Below are 16,480 nucleotides of genomic sequence, written 5' to 3'. Positions count from 1 at the left end.
ATATACACATATATTTAAAGTTATACAGTGAACAGAAGGGTTTTGGCTTCTTCTACTTGTCAGTTGTATCAAAAAAGAAATCTGAACATGTCATACTGGGCTTTGGAAAATTACAACTTATTACTAATACTAACTTAATCTAAACCAAACGATTAGTCAACGTCTTTGAAAATGAATGTGGGATTAGTGAGCCTTTAAATAGAGATTCTATATAAATCTCGATATCGTGTATTTTGTGAATCAATATTTCAAATAACCCAGAATCCTATAAAAATAGTTTTTGCTGCAAAAAAAAAAAAAAAAAGCCTCCACATAGTTTTTCCCAATCATACCATCCTTATGAGGACATTTTAGGCCCCTAAACTTCGACAGCAGGCACACATGCATGCACATGAACTCACACGTTCAGACAGAAAAAGAGAGGGATTAACACAAGGACTTTCCCTGCCCATGGCTTTAGTCACACATGGGGCAATCCGGTTTTCTTTTGCTAAATGTCAGCTGAGAGAACAAACCATTACACTTTGAATAAAAATAATCTTTTTTTTTCACACCTATGTAAATCCTGTGATCCCATAATGTGTAGAAGTGTTTGTGACATATTAACATTGTAAACGCTTCCAGTAAGTCTGTACTCAATGTTTTATTTAAATTCCTTAAAACCTGTCAAGTCACTAAACAGTTATTTCAGTGTCAGTTCCTTAACATCCTCGAACATTCATATTTTTGCAGTAGAGAACTTTAATAATCTCTCTCTCTATGTCACATTAACTACAGGGGTTCCATCATTCATCATCTAAAGAATCAAACTGTATCTAAACTGTTTAAGCCTAACATTTTATTTTCAGGGTGTCTAATGAACCTATGGAGAGCACATTTGAAATATACACATTTGATCTACTTATGCAGGACAGAAGGTGCCATAAAAGTACTCATTGTGTTGTAAATGCTGGTCACCATAATTCAATAACTGTTCTTACACTAACCTTACAATCACGTTTTGTAATGACTTCAAAACATCTATCGTTTGTGATGGTATTTTCAGTTCAACCATGGTGTTGATCCCCTCACATCATTTTCCCTTTAAATTTATCTAGTCAGAAAATTTCCCCTGCCCATCCAATGCAGCAAAACAAGACAGAAACCAAAATCAGTCAGCCAGTCCGTTGCCCAATTCTGAGGTCACTTCAGTTCAAGACCCGTCTTCAAGGCTCCCCATTTCAACATCAAAGTAAATGGGCAAAGACTTGATTTTTTTTCTTTTAGAATATTGGGCAGCGTTGTCAACGCCACACTAACAGAAACCAAGACACCTGAGGCCAGAGGGTTCTGAGACTGAGACAAGACCAAGAGATTTAGGGATCAAGACAGAGACAAAACCACAAATATCACTAAAAAATCATCACGTGCAGAGGACGCGCCATTGCTCAACACTGGGATGTTGCGACGGTAACTGGGGGGGGGGGGGGGGGAATCCAAAAAAATACAAGTTATTTGTTCTTTCAGTAATTTCTTTATCAACTATCATACTACTTATCTAAAAATGATCAACATGGCACCCATTGCTATTCCATGAAATGTTGGACAGGACTGGTGGAACACAAATAAGAAAAAAAAAAGAAGAAGTCAATGTCGATTTTTTATTACATGATTAATACCACCAGTACATGTTTGATGTGTAGGCATCACAATGCAGGAGAGGCCGTTTGAGAAAGAGAAAGGCTTGCACATTCCACTGAGTTAAATTATTTCACTTGTACTACAGAACCAAGCAAATCAGACAAAGGAGTGGCAATCAACTGCCATAAAAAAAAAGTTAATTCTACCTGTTAGAGTCCAATTGTCAATGTTACAATTAAAAGCGGCATTTTGTAGTAGGCAAAGAGCAATAATAGACGTGAACAACTATAAAATGCTGCAATGTCAAAGTATGGTGAGTGAAGAACAGGATGCAAAAGTGGACTGGCTAGTCTGCCTCATTCTTTGAAGCTTCATCAAAGTTTTCAACAAGATCTGCAAAACACAATCAAAAGTTTGATCAAGGAAAATGAAAACTGAAGCTAAGTCAATATGAGACAGTTGACAAAATGAGCACAATAATGACTTACTATTCATAGAAAAAGTACTTATTTAATATTAGTGTATGATATTAATAGAACCTAATAGCTGAATAAATGCACAGGTTTTGTTGGAGTCATAGGAATGTATTGTGTTCAAATAGATATGTAGACTAATATTTAACCAATATTCTCCCAACTATAAAACAAAGACAAACAGTTAGGACATTCCCTTCTGACCTGTTAGGTACATATTGAATTTCCCTCAGGATCAATAAAGTATCTATCTATCAATCTATCTATCTATTTCAGTCCCACTCTATGTATTGCAGTTTATGCAAATACTTCTTTTGAAAGAGTAAGTTCATTTGGTTACCTGGAACGTCATCATCCTCCTCTTCAGCAGCAACCATGGGGGCTTTGTCCTCTCCAGCTATTGGGGGGGAGAGAGGGGTGAACATCAGCTAAATGTTTTTAAAAAAACAAACATCAGACACCTTGTTAAATTAATAGAACAGTGAGTGTTATGGGTACCTGGTTTGGGAAGAGTCTCTGCTAATCTCCTGAGGCTGGTAAGACTGTCGGCTCCCAGCTGGTTTAGAATTCCTGGGAGCATCTCTGTGAGCTGCTTGTTCTCAGCATGCCCTGTGATTGTGAAGGTATTTGCAGCCAAGGAGGCCTGGACTTTTGGGTTATTGAAGTGGATCACTGTTCCTTGGTTTGTGAACATATTTACCTTACGTGGAACAACAAAGAGAAATAGTAAAGTTTCAAGGTTATAAATCAAACAACTGCTCCTGCTTTTTCAAACGTACCTGGAATAATTATGACTTTATTCATAAGTAACACGTCTTGTACTTCAGGAAAACCTTGATGTAAAAGAATTAGCTTTACCTCCTCAATGCCAGAGATGTTGTTGACTCCCAGTTTCTTGAGGGAGAACTGCAGCTTCTTATCATCTGCTGTAGCTGTTCTGTGCACCACCTTCTTCTTTCTTCGGGCCGACCCCTAGAGAGCACAACAAACATCCATCATGTGCATTTTCCCAACGAAAAGTGTTTTCTTTTCTTTGTACTTAATAAGGTGTGATAATCTAACTCACCTTGCCGCCTATGCGGACCTGCGCCTGCAGTTTGGCGAGCTTCTCCTGGTTCATTATCGACTCCTTCATCTGACAAAAAACAACACGTACACATGACAAAATGTTAAATTTACTAACAAATCTGAGATTATTTGAAGACAGAAAAGGCACCAATAATCATTTATAAATGTCAAAGCAGACTAAATAGTTGACCTTGTGGGGATGACCTGTCATATATGCATATAAATAAAGAACAGTATAATAGTTTATTCGATAAATAAAATTGATTTGCGTAAGTGGAATTAAGTGACAGTCCTAGAAATCTTCAAAATCCCCGTCGTTTACATTTTGAGCCTAGGACACTCACAAGAATGCACAGCTGCATGAAGCCAAAAATAGCGCCACACACAATCAGTCTCGACTCAAGTTCTGCATGAATCTGAAACAGGTGTTTCACTTTAAGTTGTTGACTTTATCTAGATATGCTTTCCAAAGCAAACATGCATTAGTTGAGTTGAATTAAATAAGTTGTATTGTGCACATACTTTAATGTTATCTGTAGTCACAGAAAATGATAGAAATCTCCCGAACTGTGAAGCCAGTTCCCCTGTGAGTTTTCATTTTGACTACTAGTCTGTCGGCTATTAGCAAGCAAGGCTAAACAGCTAACTCCGGCCTCTTCAAACAGATACCAGCCTACGTGTGTAACTGGCCTTTTACTCACACTATGGCACCGTGTGAGCCAGGTCGTTGTTATTTCTGCACAAGCTCAAAATAAAAGGGCAGTGACACAGTTAAAAAGCCACAGAGACTTAAACTGACCTGGGAGTGTGTAAACACGCGGATCACACAGTCGACAGAAGCTCGAGGAAAGGAGTGAGAAACGGAAGTGACGTAGTGAGACCATTGTCTGCCGGATGAACCACCGATGTGTTTTTTTTCTTTACACAATTTGTGCTTAAAATGTAGAAGTGATAGTTTCTTACGTCTATATTACAAATGTTACCATTGTAAAATATATTATAAAATAGTAGCAAATATCAGACAAAACCTTAAAATAACGTTTGTTTCCATCACTTTCTTGAAAGTTACCGTACCCTATTTTACAAGACTTTATTTACATTTATTTTCTTTTTTTGCGGTATTCTTTGACAAAGTATTTTTTCGGAACACACTTTAATCATAAAATTAACACATTTAAAGTGGACACAGTATTTCTACAAACAGCTTAAATGCACCGGAATGTAGGTAAATTATTAGGAAATGACAATCATTTTTTTATTATCAAGGAATATTCACAAATTCGTATCCAAAGGCCACCGTCAGTGCCATCCAACATTTACATTTAAGATACAAATTAATACTCAAGCTTCAGCTGTTTGCATTAAATACATGACATACATAACGGAAGTCGTCACGTTTGTAATCATGGCGTCCTCCAGTGCGCTGAGAGGCAACGTGATAACACTTTAAAATGATATTTTTTTGATTTACTCCGCCAACCTAAATCCATATCACGGAAATTCAACACGCTGAAACTATAATAAGTAAGTGTACACCACTGGGACTTTTTATTCAAAGGTAAGCATCAACAGAATGTACTTTCGTAAAAAATGCTAGCTGGCTAAACCGCTTTGTGCTAACTAACTTGAGGCTGTGAGCACGTTGTTCAAGGTTTATGAATAATACACTGTTGTTGTTTTCAAACCAACAGAGTAAGTTACACGGAATTGACCCTAGTAGACGAGGATTAACTGGATATTTAAAAGAAAAATTGAGTAAGCCCTTTGTGCGCAGAAATAAAACCTAGTCAACACAAGCGACGCATCCAACATAGTTGAATTATTAGTTTGGCGTTAAATGATTGAATAGTTTGATGAGTTGTGATCTATGTTTTTAATGCAGTTTGATTAATAAATGAAATGGTGTTGAAAACGTCTCAGTATGCTGATTGTGATTTGTGGGTTAACTTTATTGGCTCGAGTATTACTAATGCCCAGTGTTATTTATCTCACTGTATATTTTGTCTAATAGTCACGTCTACATCTTTTCTTCATCTAAACAGAACTTCGTGTAGCTAAAAATGGCTTCATTTAAACCAACCAAAATCCAAGTCTATCCTAAACTTGGAGAGAAAGTGACACAAGACACATTGTACTGGAAAAACTACAAGGTAAAGTTCTTTGTTATACTCTAACATAATTACTCAGCCAGAATATGACACCCCCTTTTTCACATATTTTTTGGGGTATTTCTTACAATATATCTTGTTTTTCTCCCTGTAGGCTCCTGTCCAGATAAAAGAATTTGGAGCAATCACAAACATAGACTTCTCCCCGGTGGCTCCGCATCATTTTGCAGTGACAGCCTTCACAAGGGTATGTTGGCGTCTCTTGCATGAACTCAGCAAAATGAATCAGTGTTGACATTATGAAGCAATTGTGGTTGCAATATGTCCTCTGAATGTTAAAATGTTTTTTTCCCCTATAGATCCACATTTACGGGCCATTCTCCCAGGAGCCAGTGAAGACATTTACGCGGTTTAAAGACACTGCATATTGTGGGAGGTTCCGGTCGGACGGTCAGCTGCTTGTGGCGGGATGCGAGGACTCTGTAGTACGACTGTTTGACGTCAGTGGCAAGGTGGCACTTCGGATGTTCAAAGGACACAAAAAGTATGTGTCACCCTATAATATTATTTAAGTTATGCTATTCTCGCATTAAGAATGTTGCATATTAGGGTTAATTGCAACATCCTGGTTTTTTTTAGCAGCAGGAAATTACTGGTTGGATACATGTCAAGAGCAAATGCCTGAAATGGAACAGCCAATTTCAGACCATCCATTAATCATTTGTACCTGCTTAGGGATGCAGGTCAGGATGTGTTTTAGCCTCTCACATCTTGTACAGTTCTTGTTATAAGTTAAATGTTGAATGATGATATCTTGAGTGATCCATCGACTGATATTCTGATGATCTCAAGAATTCTGACAGCTTGTAAATGTTAAATGGACTGTACCTCTAAAGTGTTTACTGGTGTTCTTACCACTCCTAAGTGTCTATACAGTATGTGACACATACACCCAATCTTACAAAAACACGCTCACACACTGCTGACTATGATATGAGTACATGACCATCTCTTTCTCCTGAGCCTCAGCTTCAAGTTCTAGTTGACTGAAGCATCATGCCATGAAATTGGGGCGATGCGTTTTATTATTTTCATTTGGTGTTTCTCAGGGCTGTGCATGTGACAGACTTCACTTCAGATCGTTACCAGATCCTCACAGGCTCAGACGACTACACCTGTCGACTTTGGGACATCCCAAATGCAACAGAGCTGAACACTTACCAAGAACACACAGATTACATTCGCTGCGGAGTCACAAGCAAACTCAACAGGGATCTTTTCATCACCGGTAAGCTGGAAGTTGTCATATGTTAATTTTTTTATTTTGTATGCTAGAAAATGTTAACAAAGTCCAGAACATTAGGATTTGTGCATCCCATTTATTTTATGTGATTTGATACTTTGAAAAGCCACTTTAGGGTGTGATTGAACCTGTCATTGACTAAAAATGCACGTTTTTCTCTCTAGGATCTTATGACCACACAGTGAAACTATTTGATGCCAGGGTGGAGAAGAGTGTGATGACAATGGACCATGGCCAGCCAGTGGAGAGTCTGCTTCTCTATCCCTCTGAGGGACTGCTCGTCTCTGCAGGTATTCAGACAGTGCACCCTTTAATCGCAGACTCAACACCACTTCTGTGAACAATGTTGGATGATTTTAATTCAATGCTGGGTCCCTCAGCCTATCTCAGGTTGTAGTCTGTAGATCATTGTGGAGGAAATGCTCACAGTTGGACAGGCCTCGACACACAAGCAACCAAAGTTGTTTTGATTTTTGGGCTGTGATTTCAGTCGGGACAGAAATAGAAGTATTTTTTCCTACAACATTTACCTCCCTGCAGCCATGCACAAATGTACACTTTATTTACTATCTATACAGAACATTTGTTGAAAACATTTCTCTGTTTCTCTCTTTAGGTGGACGCTATGTAAAAGTGTGGGATTTGCTAAAAGGAGGCCAGCCTTTGGTGTCCCTAAAGAACCATCACAAAACTGTCACCAGCCTGTCTCTCAGCAGTAATGGACAAAGACTTCTGTCAGCTTCTCTGGACAGGTATGCTGATGGCTGTTTGTAAAGTATGCATTTCATGGAGTTCTAGGCATTCTTTATCATGATCCAAATCTAGAACCTGTGCTTGTCTTTCAGGCATGTGAAGGTTTACAACACAACCAACTATAAAGTGGTCCACAACTTTGACTACGCCGCCTCCATCCTCAGTCTGGCTTTGGCGGTAAGAAAGTACTTTCAAGTTATCATCTTTTAAATATATATATATATATTTTTTAACAGATGGAGGAGAGTGTTTTAAAATAATTGAAGCAAATTCCGAGGTTTAATGATAACTGTCATCCAACGTAGCATGCCCCCGTTATTTGTCACTGTGACCTATAAATACACAAGGAAAAACCTCAGTGTAGAGAGAAGAATTGTGATTGGAAAAAGCAGCCCTGGGAGTCTAATGGGATAGTTTCGACGTGTGAATCAGGCAAAAGAAGTTTTAATTAATGCCTGACATGTAAATTGAAATGACATGAAGCAGTATATTCTGTCTGTTTGGTGTTGAAGTCGGGGTTTACAGGACACAAAGTGCAACCTTACACAGAACAGATGTCTTTTCTTTTTCCTCCCTTAATTACCTTTCCAGAATGCATTAAATAAAGTCTCAGCTCTAGACGTGGTTACATATTGATATGTTTTATATTTAAAGTTCTTTAAAATAAAACTCTCTGTGTTGCTTATAGCCGGATGACGAGTCCATCGTCGTGGGAATGACCAACAGCATTCTGAGTGTCAAACACAGGAAAAGCCCTGAAGACTCGAAGGAAACCTCCGGCCAGCAGAGGAGGCGTCCAACATATCGTGTTTTTGTCAAGGGGAAGAACTATGTCCCTAAACAGGTCCTTTTACTTTAGTAGTCGCTAAATGCAGCAATTAAAGATGTGATGGTGTTTGTTGGTTATTATTCACAGATGATTTGAGTAATTCATTCCATCTGTACATTTTGAATGGCTGATCCTAGTGACGTCTTTCATTCTGTATACTAAGTCATTATATGATGCTAATGGAACCGTTTTCTCTCCCAGCTGTTAATTAAAGTCTTGGTTTCTCGTCTTTTCCCAGGATGACTATCTAGTCAGCAAGCCAGTGAAACAGCATTTGGCCAAATACGACAAACAGCTCAAGAAATTTAATGTATCAAAGGCTTTGGATGCAGCTCTGGAGGTTTGCTTTTTATTTATTTAAACTTTAGCAACAAGGCTTAATCAGTGACACATTTCCTGTTGTCCCTTCTTTAGTTTTCAGTTTGCTAAGTTAAGCAGTGACGTGCTACTTGTTGAAAATTCGAAGTTGAACTGCATTTCTCATGCAGAAATAAATGTTTTTAAAAAGGTTTATATATTATTTACTGTTATTGATTATAAATGCATATTCAATTATATTAATAGACTTGGATAAGGCTGAGAAAGCCGGAGATCACAGTAGCTGTTATAAAGGAGCTGGATCGAAGAGGAACCTTAAAGAACGCTTTGGCAGGAAGAGATGAACAAGGACTCTGTCAGCTGCTCAATTTCTTAATCGGGTGAGATGCAGAAATAAAACGTGTTACATTGTTGTTAAGTGGATGCGTTCATTTTGGGAGCTGTCCATGAGATAATGCAAAAACATTTTAATGAATGGAAACTTTATTTCTGTCTGTTCTCCAGGAATTTGGTGGACCCCAGGTTTTCTCCTGTCCTTGTTACAGCAACTGAGATGATCCTGGACATTTATAAGTCAATTATTGGACAGTCTCCAGTTGTGGATCGGCAGCTGTTACGCCTGCAGGAGTTGCTGGAAAGGGAGATCGACTACCAGCAGGAACTCCTGGAGGTTCTGGGCATGTTGGACACAATGTTTGCCTCTTCCCTCCCTAGAAAAGAGGTGCCTTGCTCAGGCGTCAGCAGGCCTAATGGCCTCAATCAGGGAGACGCAAGCACCTCAAGACCACAGCTGCAGGCCACCTGATGTAGTTACCCACCCACCTTTTTAGTGGGGTAAAAACTGCTCTAGCCTGAGTTTGAGTGGCGTTAGAACTCAAAACCCTCCTTTTTGAGACATCAGACGCATTTTCTGACATGACAGGGTGCATGTCCAAAACACAAACATTTTGGTACAGGTTTTAAGAGACTGAAAGATCCATGCTATCACTCTGGTGGGAATAAACAGCAAAGACAAAATACTTTTACTGTATGAGCAGTACGTGTGTGAATGAGGAGATGTTGCTTTTAAGTGTTGTAATTACACTTAATCATAAATGTGCTGTGTGTTTGAATGATTCCACTATGGATGTCTGCTTTGTGTTTCCATAACAAATGTTTTATAAGCAGATGAATAAATCTTTGTAATATTGGATCTGACTCCAAGTAATTGTGTCCATGAAGGTTTTTAACGTGTAGAGAGAACAACTTTTTAGACGGTGTCCTAACTGTCTACCTTCCACTAGAGGTCGCTGCGACCTCGAAGAAACATTAAACTTTCACATGAAGGGATGAATTAGCATTTGAGCAGACGGAAGACAGAGAACATCAAGTCAGTCGGGAGAGGGAGATGCTGTGTCGGTGGAGGCTGCAGCTCACTGGAAAAAGGAGCCTGGCCGACTGAACGCCATTTCTCAACTTATGGCATAAACTGCGACACTTGAATCAGCAGCTAACAAACCGAGGATGAGTCCGAGTTAGGTGCTCGTTTCTGTCTGCGACATCCACGCGCTCACTCCGGTTTGTTCAGTGGGAGTTTGAGCTCCTGTCGAGGTAGGTGAAACAATTATCCGAACCTTTCCTACTAGCTGTTGAGTTCAAACAAAACAAGTATTTTTCTTGGTGGGCTATAATGCTGTGGGTTTGCTATTGTGTCAACCCTGTTTGGATGGTAAAATCCAAACAATAAGAAAAGACAGAACTCATTAATTTTGAAGTCGAATACAGAACACTAATTTGAATCATTAAAAATTAAAAATGACATATTTTTTAAAGCTATAAATGCTTTTTCCCCCCTTCTATGTTCCATGACATGTTGATAACTTAACAGTAATAAACCATTTTCTGTCTCTTGAACTGAACCTGCTTGTCAGTTAAAAAACATTTGCTTTTCTCACACTAATAAGAGGTTAATTGAACATTTAAATGTAAACGATTCTACATTCAAAGACTAGTGCAACTGCACTGTAAATAATAAGGTCTTCAAAAAGGGAGTAAAAAGAGCAGGTTGTATAATGTTCTCTTCAGCTGATAAATCCTGCAGCAATTAAAGTCCTACTTTCTTGAAATACAGTTCTTGCCCTCATATTTCTTTATGAATTATTTACTGTAAAGTCTGTTTTTTTTTGGGTTAGGGTTGTACTAAAGCCAACGTCTTACCTTGTATGTGACTCATTTTTCCCATAAATCTGATTCTGGTTTCTAAATGCTTTGCAGTAGCTGTTACCTGAGATTTGGGCTCATGCAGTGTTCTAGTGTTATCCCTTTGCACCAAAAGAAAAAGAATCATAATCATTACTCTCATACTTCAGATCAAAAGATGATCCTGTCTCATTAGACATAGTCTGCCTGGCACAGAAAAGGTTTGATAATCTCCTCCGGAGCCGAGGAGCAGACAGAATACACCAAAGAAGTACAGAGGAATCAATGTGAGTCTCCTTCTTTTAAACATTGTCTCTGGTGTGTCTGTTTAATATCCCTCCTTGCCTGTAGTTGCTGAGCAGATGGAGCTGAGCAGGAGGAAAGTGCCTCTGTATGTGAGTATGACCTCTAGTTTGCTGTCATGTTTGAGACCAGCTTCTCCTATTAATCTCAAGAGTGTGTTGTCCCAGGAAAATCTCTGCAAATTGAGTTAAGAAATCAAGGATCAGCAGCCTGCACATTTATACAAACTGAAAGTCTGTACAGAGGTTTTGGACTCATGATCAAACTATTAATTAAAGTCGGTCTGTATCTGAAGGGATTTAATTGTTTTCTCTTTATGGATCAGTACAGAACATGTAATTTAATCATTTGTTCAGTTAAGTTGTGTATCTTTTTTTACTCTTCTAAATACGATGTTGGATTCAGCGCAAGGGCCAGTGAAGGCGCCACGATGTAAGGAGCGTAGTGCTTTCAACTTGGATCAAACATTATTGGTGTTTGAATGACCCATTTCAGAGTTTATTTAAACACTGAATCATAGTTTCTTGGCAAAAATAACCATATTCATCAGCCTGGCATTTGTGTGTATAACTAGTAAATCAATAACTGTGTGATTCATTCACAATGATGTTTTGTATTTGTAGTTTACACACTCAGAGGTGGAAGAAAAAAGTCGTATTTGCAAACAGTTTGAGTTGTGATGTCTGTTGTTGAATGGGGGGCCGATGTCTGTGAGGTTAAGCTGAAGTCAAACAGGGCAGGACCGCCATCAAGTAGTTCCAGTTTAGGATCTAATGAGATCAAAAAGGGAAATGCTTTAATCACACTCAATAACTACAACTGAACCCTTTCTGATCTGACATGTTTTTGATCCTGTTTTCCATCCACTCGAGGTTACTGAAAGGTTTACAAACTTTGAATGTGGACACTGGCCTTTTCATGTCATAATGAAACACCTATGCCCCACTTTTTTAACTTGTTTTCTTTACAAGCCAACAAAGAGATGGATCTATCTGTTTATGCAACATGCATATATGGCTATAGCAAAATTGGAGGAACATGCTAACATCAGTTTCCCAAAATGCAATGTTTGTCATTTTCGCCTGTTAGCATGCTAAATTGTGCTAATGGCAGTGTGATTCGCAGGGATTTGTCCCACAAGCATATATTGGAACATATTAAGTTGTATTTCAGACTGCTTGTGGTGTGGGAATAACACTAAAGGGATCATCCGTCTTTTTAAAGAATCCTTAGTTAGGCGTGCACGTCTGTGTCAACTTTCATGATGAACAATCCCTTTTTGTTGTTGAGATATTTTCCCTTAAAGCAAATATCCTTACCAGCCAGAGTAAAGCAAACAGAATTGCTACACTGGGACACAGCGTCCACTGTCCTCTGCCAGGGAAGTTCTCGTTGTCATGTCCTGTATGTTTTAAGTGTCCACACAGCGTCACGAGTGATTAACATCTGGTCAGGTGAGGACTGTTAATGAGTGAAAAGAAAAGCTGTGTGTAAACCTGATGTTCTCTCTTTCAAAGAGTATCCGGCTCGGGATAGAGCAAAAGGATAGAGAACTGAAAGGTGGGATTAGGTGAGACGGGGAGACATGGAGGAAGGATTACTGACATTGTTTCTATCTGGGAAAGTGAGAGGAAAGCCTCTCAGTTTTTAAAGCGTGAGAAATTAGGTCAGTGCTTGAGGTGATGAAGGCTAATAGAAAGACTCTCATGATGAAAAGAAAAAGGATGGAGGAAATACTTGAAAATAAACAACATTTTTACATCATTACATGCATACTGTGTGATGCCTTTGCTGTCTTTACCCTCCCGCCTGTCTCCTCTGCTCCTGCCTCATTCAGTCATTTGATATGTTGCCCAGAATAACCCATATACAGTGTGTCATGTGCTTGAACTCAGTCTAGTCTATTGAGGCTACTGTAGCTGGACAAATTGACATTTTTTACAAAATATTTCATCCCTTGCAACTGTTAGATGTTGTTGTAAACAATCCGCTCTTAAAAGCAGCCAATTGAAAGATAAAAGACGTTTCTCTCTTTTTGTTTTGAAACACTGAAACTAAAAGGATTTGCATGTTTAAAATGGTTCTGACAAGTATCCCGCTCAGTTGCGGTTGCATTAATAATGTTGATTTTTAAAAAAAATCTCATGTCATCCTTGCATTATCTTCTCCAAAACAAAACAGACATACAGTAAAAGCATAACTTATAACCCTTTTACACTGTTCACAACAGCATACTGCCAAAGTTAGCTTTTAGCTCAGGGGTCTCCAAACTTTCTTCATCTGAGAGCTACTTTGATAAAGTGAAAGTGGCCAAGGGCTACTTGAATCACATCACTTGCAGTAATTTAAATAGCACATGTTAGCTGAATTAAGCTACTGTTTGTACACATGTGAAACAGCAACAAGCCAGTGCTTATCAATAGTCTTAAATTCATTTCAAGGTCCAAGAAAAAAAACAGGAATATTTGACACTTCTTGTTGTGCTACATAGCAAGCTATGTTACTAAAGATTAACATTACTACTTTACACTTGTTTCATGGGCCAATACAATGCTTTGGCGCTCTTACTTAAAATCCAGTTGTGTCTCAGCTCTGGAATCATAACATCACCCAAATATGAGATACATCAGTGACCTAGAATTGAAAGAGCTTAGCCGTGGGCTCTTCAGTGAAGATTGTCTGTCTGCTGAGGCTGATGCATAACATGTTGTCACACCCACATTAGAAATGCACAACTTTAAAAAAAAAAAAAAAAGCTGCCCATCAGTCTGTCAGAGTGGTTCCTCTGCCTCTAAAGCATTCGGCTCGGTGGGGCTCAGGGCAGGTCTCTGCAGTAGACACTAAGACATTCCTGTTTTTATTGAGGGGGGAATACTTTGATTTGACCTCAAAAGGAATGCTGTCAAGGGATTTGTTAGACTTTATAAAAAGGTAGAGTTGCATCAGAATATAGTCTTATCTTTATAAAAAGGGATATTTTTTTGCTCTCTGGTATTTTCCTTTTTTTATTTGATCTCTTTCAACCTCCCTCACCTTTCTTTATCTCAGGGCCAGGCAAAGGTATTTGCCCTGCTGGAGGGCTTAGACTCGATGCCAGAGGATACAGAGATCTACGTTGTTTTGGAAGGATCCATGCTGGTTCATGTCACCCGGGCTCAGAGTGATGTCATGCTTTGCTTTATAGTGCCTGGTAAGTGCATATTATGTGTGTCTGCCGTGTGAATGTGTTCAAGTAGTGTTTTTATTTTCCAAGAAAAGGGCAAAATGTTCAGATGTTAGACTGCACATCCTGACATCCCCAGGTTTTCAATTCCTGTCTGTAATAAACTCAGGAACTGTTAATCACTGTTTGAATCTTAACACACACACACACACACACACACACACACACACACACACACACACACACACACACACACACACACACACACACACACACACATATATACATAGACTGTCCCTGCTAGTGGTCTGGAAGGATGCGGAATCTTATCAGCTTCCTCTCAGGAGGGAAGCAGCTCCATAAACAGTATGTCAACATTACTGAGCCTCTGTGTAGGTTGAAACAGACAGCAGACAGTCCTGCAGGTTTGTTCACCATCTACGATAGCTGGACTATTCAAACCTTGTATCATTCTCCATTAAATAAGGGGCAAGAAGAAGCACTGGGTTTAACCATACATGTGTATTTATATAACCCTAACCCTAATGGTGTCATAAGAACTGTGTATTTTGTCTAACATCTTTTCATCTATTTATCAAAGAAGACTTTAGATTGATATCTTTTTAGCGAGGCGACCTTTACTTCAGTTTATTTGATTTATAGGACAGAATAATGTGTCTGCTGTGCATCAGAAGACAGCTGCAGGCATTATCTTTGTTAAATGGACATTGTTGTCTTTATATAGCAGCTCTGTTTAATGTCTGTCTGGTGTAAATGTCTCATGTGTCCTGTTTTAGGACATAACCTGGCTGAGATGGTTTCTGTCCAGGCCTACATGTGCTCTGAAACCACACCCCTCACCTGGGTGGGAGGAGCTTCTCTTGAGTACGTCCAGGATGATGCTCAGGTAGGAAAGACCAACAAAAAAAAAACTTAAATTACATGCACTTTGTATCATCCCTATGATGTGCTTTTACCCCCGTTCTTTATTCTGTCTCAGAAATATCCATCTTAAAATGAAAAAAATAATCCAACTGAAGTATAAAAAAAAACAAAAAAAACCTCTAAACATTATGTTTTGCTTTGAAAAGTTAAGTCTTCTCACCTTGGCTCCCTATCCCTGAACATGGCACATGAGTTACAACAGATTTGATCTGATCTATCACCACTTTATCCTCAGGACTTGGCAGAGCACCTGGTTATCCACGGACATTGCCTGAGCTCCACAGATCATAGAGAGCTGAGCAGCCTTTTTAACCTTGGCAAGCAGAGCTCTCGCTGGACTATGGATCGTCGTGTGGCTTTGGCCATGGCCAACCTGGATATCCCACAGAACTGGAATGTGCTGGGAAGCCACAGTGGAGAGGGTGAGAGCAGGATTATGTTGTCGCTCTGAACAGATATTTCTGAACAAACATGTTTATCAAATGCACATTTTTATACTTTTTTTTTTTTTGATTTTACAACAATTTATTTGCCTACAAAATGATGGATGAGGAAGTTTGATAACTATTTAAAATGGAAGAAATCAGTTTATAGACAGACTTAACTTTGTCTGAAAAACTTGTTATTAGTGTTACACTAGGTTGGTGAGCTGCTGAACTACTCACCTCCACCAGTCTACTTCTCCACCATCGTTCCTGTTTTCCATCCATGCTCACTGGGCTCAGAATCGGAAGTGAGCATGGTCACATGTGTGCTTCTGTTAAATTCATCAAAGCCAATTAAGCAGCATGTAATGCAGTTAATAGAGCGTTTCCATCTGGAAGTAGCCAGAGGCAAAGCTTCATAAATCTGAGGGCAATTGTGTGTGTGTGTATGTGTGTGTGTGTTGACCACCATGTGTGCTAGCCTAGATGCCATAATCTGTTTGTGTAAGACCACCTACATAAATACAAACTAGATTTAGCGTTAACATAGTTATGGCAGTCTGTTTCATTGCAGCGGCTCCCTCTAAATGTCCGTGGTTCATTTGATAACACTGCTGCTGACATCACTCTCTTGCTGAAGCTGTTTGGGAATAAATTGATCGATCCCTAACCTTCCTCTGATGGTTACTATTTCATAGAGGTGCCATTGTAATAGGCACTGAAACAAAAAAAAACCCTGATTTTGTCACAACAACAGTATGTGAGCCCTTTGATGGGTTATCATCCAGAATATTTGTGGACAAGAAGAAGAAGAAGAGCCCGACCGATTAATCGGCCAGCTGATAATATCGGGCGACACTAGCTTATCCAGTGATGTTGTTCACAGCTAATTTTGTCACAGATATGATCCGATATTACTCGATCTAGTCATTAGTCGAAACACTATTTGATTTGAGCACCGATGTGTAACAGGCAGTTGTCTTTGTGGCTGAAA

The 16,480-nt window shown here is 39.0% G+C and overlaps 3 protein-coding genes across 7 annotated transcripts in view; 2 read left to right on the top strand and 1 right to left on the bottom strand.

The window, feature by feature from the left end:
- Positions 1-1,626: 1,626 nt before the first annotated feature.
- On the bottom strand, positions 1,627-4,062 carry LOC306828242 (transcription factor BTF3-like). The gene is made up of 6 exons (XM_079350563.1): positions 3,961-4,062; positions 3,160-3,228; positions 2,952-3,065; positions 2,592-2,793; positions 2,434-2,490; positions 1,627-2,013 (listed from the first exon to the last, which is right to left on the bottom strand). The coding sequence occupies exons 2-6, from the start codon at positions 3,226-3,228 to the stop codon at positions 1,967-1,969; spliced, it is 489 nt and encodes a 162-aa protein (XP_079206689.1). The 5' UTR covers positions 3,961-4,062; the 3' UTR covers positions 1,627-1,966.
- Positions 4,063-4,532: 470 nt separating this feature from the next.
- utp15 (UTP15 small subunit processome component) lies at positions 4,533-9,662 on the top strand. Of its 3 annotated transcripts, none has more exons than XM_079369584.1 (12): positions 4,533-4,685; positions 5,204-5,311; positions 5,424-5,516; positions 5,629-5,813; positions 6,379-6,557; positions 6,737-6,862; positions 7,189-7,324; positions 7,418-7,502; positions 8,014-8,169; positions 8,393-8,494; positions 8,719-8,852; positions 8,977-9,662. In XM_079369584.1, exons 2-12 carry the CDS (start codon positions 5,222-5,224, stop codon positions 9,275-9,277), a joined length of 1,587 nt encoding a protein of 528 aa, XP_079225710.1. In that variant the 5' UTR covers positions 4,533-4,685; positions 5,204-5,221; the 3' UTR covers positions 9,278-9,662. The 3 variants fall into 3 exon arrangements, with proteins under 3 accessions (XP_079225710.1, XP_079225712.1, XP_079225711.1); XM_079369586.1 differs by having other exon boundaries at positions 4,533-4,691; positions 5,216-5,311; XM_079369585.1 differs by having other exon boundaries at positions 4,533-4,719.
- A 43-nt stretch (positions 9,663-9,705) lies between these two features.
- Positions 9,706-16,480, top strand: part of LOC306841469 (rho guanine nucleotide exchange factor 28-like) — a 39,819-nt gene continuing 33,044 nt past the window's right edge. For all 3 annotated transcript variants that reach the window (XM_079371397.1, XM_079371396.1, XM_079371395.1), the window contains exons 1-5: positions 9,706-10,062; positions 11,002-11,045; positions 14,002-14,143; positions 14,914-15,023; positions 15,297-15,483. In XM_079371397.1, the coding sequence (XP_079227523.1) occupies positions 11,013-11,045; positions 14,002-14,143; positions 14,914-15,023; positions 15,297-15,483 (472 nt within the window). In that variant the 5' untranslated portion in view covers positions 9,706-10,062; positions 11,002-11,012. The remainder of the gene's footprint in view (positions 10,063-11,001; positions 11,046-14,001; positions 14,144-14,913; positions 15,024-15,296; positions 15,484-16,480) is intronic.

This window comes from Symphodus melops, assembly GCF_947650265.1.
Source record: "Symphodus melops genome assembly, chromosome: 1".
NCBI classification, from domain to species: domain Eukaryota; kingdom Metazoa; phylum Chordata; class Actinopteri; order Labriformes; family Labridae; genus Symphodus; species Symphodus melops.
This window is presented reverse-complemented; position numbering and strand designations above follow the sequence as displayed.